Here is a 3111-nt window from a genome sequence, read left to right on the forward strand (position 1 = left end):
GGGAGGAACAAGGACTGCGGTTAAACCCTCGGAGCCGGTGAAAGCTGGGCGAGTCTTTAAGCCGAAGGCCCAGGCGGGCTGGCTGGCGCCCCACGCCGCTCGGCTCGCCCGTGTTGTGCGTGCGATAGCCGGGGTGTCTCCCCAGCCGACTGTATCGCTGCCCTGAGCTCCCCACACATGCAGTCTGTAATTAACACCCTTGCACGTTCGACTCTAAATTAGTAGCGAGTACTGATTGCCAAACATTGCGAGATCAGGCCAATAAAATGCAGCCTTTAAAAACAAACAAAAAAAACCCTTTGAGAGTGTTATAGAGGAAAAGGGAAATGTGCCCTGAGCACTTACCTTTTATTTCAATTTGCATTTTATGGAATATTATTTATGGGCATATGAAACCTAATGAAGGAGAATGGTCTGCTTGCTGGAGCTCATCGTCCTGAGCTGGGGAAGGCAGCGATGAGCAGCCAGGGTGTGCTGGGGGGCGGAATTTAAGGACCGCTTTGTCCGCGAGCGTGGCAGAACAGCCCAGCTGCTTGGACTGCAGCGATGTGTGCACGYGAGAAGGAGGCATGCCGAAGAGAGCGCTCTTTCTGCACGCCGAGTTCAGCTGGGATTTTTGTCCAGCAGTTCTTCCTTACCCTGCTATATTGGTGGATTGCTAAAGCTAATTGACACTGGTCAAACTGGTCCTTGGCGAGATGACCTCCAAGCCTCGCCTGACAGCCCCTGACAGCAGTGTTGGTGGTGTGTTTGCAGTATCGTGGCTTTGATACAGGGCATAGGCTGATAGGCTGAGATGGAAAAATAAGTTTTACTCAGTTAGCCTGTGTTGTAGGGTGATGTTTTTCCAGCCAGCCTAATCACGCTCCCCATTAACATCCTCTGCCATAGCACGCAATGGGAATGGCCATCAGCAGTGTGGTTCGTGACAGCTTTGAGCTGCTCCTCTCTTATCTCACACCAAAGCCACAGCCATGTTCATTGACCAGGTGCTCCCCTGCCTTCCTCCTCCGTGGAGCCAGCGTGGGAAGGCAGGATCTGAGCATTGCCAGAGAYGTGGGCTGCAGGGCAGGGAGGAACCCATCAACCCTTCTCCTCCCAGGGACCCAGTATAAACCCCTTTGGGTTTATACCCCCTGAAGAAAAATCCAAGGGAGTGTGTGTGGGGGAGGCCAGCAGCTGAGGGAGATGGGTATCATCACACCAGCCTGATCCAAAGCTCCCTTCCCCCAGCAGACGAGAGCCTGAATTTCTCACTCTCTTTATCCTCTTGGAAGGAGAAAAATACACAGCGAAAAGCAAGCAGAGGGATATTGTGGCTCCTAGCTTGGGAGTTTTCAGCTGTGTGTTTATCAGCTCCATCCCCTGATGGTATCAGCACGAACAGGCCACCCACAAGAAGGCTTAGCAGGCTGGTCTGGACTCCAGCTTTTCCTCTCTGTCTCTATGTGCATGTATATACACCACCGACTATCTCAGGGACCAGCCGTCTGGGACCTGCATCCATTTATTTACTACACAGCATGTAAAGGCTAAACATTTTTTTTCTGTGTTTATGAGTGAGTTTTGGTTTTTTTTGTTTTTTGTTTTTTGTTTTTTGTTTTTTTTTTTTAATCTGCAAGAGATGAATAGACCACTAGAGAAGTCAGCTTAGTCGTGTCCCTTCTTGGATAGGAAACAACAAATTTTAGGACAGGATATGGGACCAACTTAACAAATGATTTCAGGATTTCATATTTAAATTCCTCAACTCTCTTCCCTGGCAGATCTGAGAGGTGCTTTTCACTGTGGCTTTAATTCCTTGGGCAGGCAATGTGCAGGCTACACGACCCGTACCATTTTGCCTCTCTCTGCGTAGGGATGGACATAGCAATGTTCAGGCAGTCTTTTGCCATGGAAGCAACCAGTGATGCTTATGCCATGGGAATACACACAGATAGCGCTCTAAYCACCCACTTTCTCCTTCCACTCGAACAGGCACGTCAGATCTGAGTCCCTTCTCTGAYCCCCGACAGTTTGATCGCTCCTTCCCAACGCTGCCAGCTCTCACCGAGACCCGCTTCTCTGACCCACGGATGCATTACCCCGGTGCCATGTCCGCGGCCTTCCCGTACACCGCAACACCCTCCGCCACAGGTATCGGTGGCATCAGCATGACCAGCATGCCCACCACAACTCGCTTCCACCACACCTACCTGCCGCCTCCCTACCCCGGCTCCACACAAAACCAAAGTGGACCCTTCCAGGCCAACCCCTCTCCCTACCACTTGTACTATGGCACATCATCGGGCTCCTATCAGTTCTCCATGGTGGCAGGTGGTGAGCGCTCGCCCACCCGGATGCTGTCTTCTTGTACAAGTGCCTCGGCAGGGAACAACTTAATGAATCCCAACCTGGGCAATCAGAACGACGGGGTGGATGCAGACGGGAGCCATAGTAACTCACCAACAACCATGACGACTACTGGGAGGATGGATGAATCAGTCTGGAGACCTTACTAGGAGGAACTCAACCAGGCCCTGATAGTGTTAACCTAATCAAACAGCCACCATTACGTTACTCCTTTTGGTAGTGATTAGAGCAAAATGATGCCCAAGGAAAAGATAAAGCAAAGTCTCTCAAACCGAAAGTCAACCAGGATCCTTTGCATGCAAACATGGGTAAGCATCAAGCGAAGATGGACCAGGATCTGCATTACATTTCAAGGTGAACATCCACGAGGCTTGAATTTGTTGCTTGATGTGGTTCCTCCCATGTGTTTTGAAGATGTGGATTGTACATAGGAAACAAAAAAGCTGTGTGGAATCAGATATTTGTTCATTACAGAACACTTCTCAGTCATCTCACTCTTCCCCTTGTCCCCACACAAAACATTCAACAAGATAAAAAAAGATTGCCCTTCTGCGCAATCCGAGGTGTTTCAGAGAGGAGAAAAGACGAGGAAATCAGCCAAGCTGTCTGCCTGCCAATGCAGGAAGACTGAACTGGAAAAACAAAAGAAAACAAAAGAAAAAACAAAGAAAAACAATACCCTTTGTCTCCTCTCCCTCCCCCCTCACCAGTTTAGGGCCTCTGACACCAAAGAGCTCCAGGACAACAGAGCCAATGCGC

At 49.9% G+C, this 3111-nt stretch overlaps 1 protein-coding gene across 1 annotated transcript in view; it reads left to right on the plus strand.

Annotated features, from left to right (window-relative positions):
* The window catches only part of RUNX3 (RUNX family transcription factor 3), a 27635-nt gene extending 24895 nt beyond the window's left edge, over positions 1–2740 (plus strand). Inside the window, exon 4 of the mRNA XM_085305138.1 lies at positions 1978–2740. Coding sequence (XP_085161264.1) covers positions 1978–2501 — 524 coding nt within the window. The 3' untranslated portion in view covers positions 2502–2740. The remainder of the gene's footprint in view (positions 1–1977) is intronic.
* The last annotated feature ends 371 nt before the right edge of the window (positions 2741–3111 follow it).

This window comes from Rhea americana, unplaced genomic scaffold, assembly GCF_003343005.1.
Source record: "Rhea americana isolate MKP2758 unplaced genomic scaffold, rheAme1 scaffold_215, whole genome shotgun sequence".
NCBI classification, from domain to species: Eukaryota; Metazoa; Chordata; class Aves; order Rheiformes; family Rheidae; genus Rhea; species Rhea americana.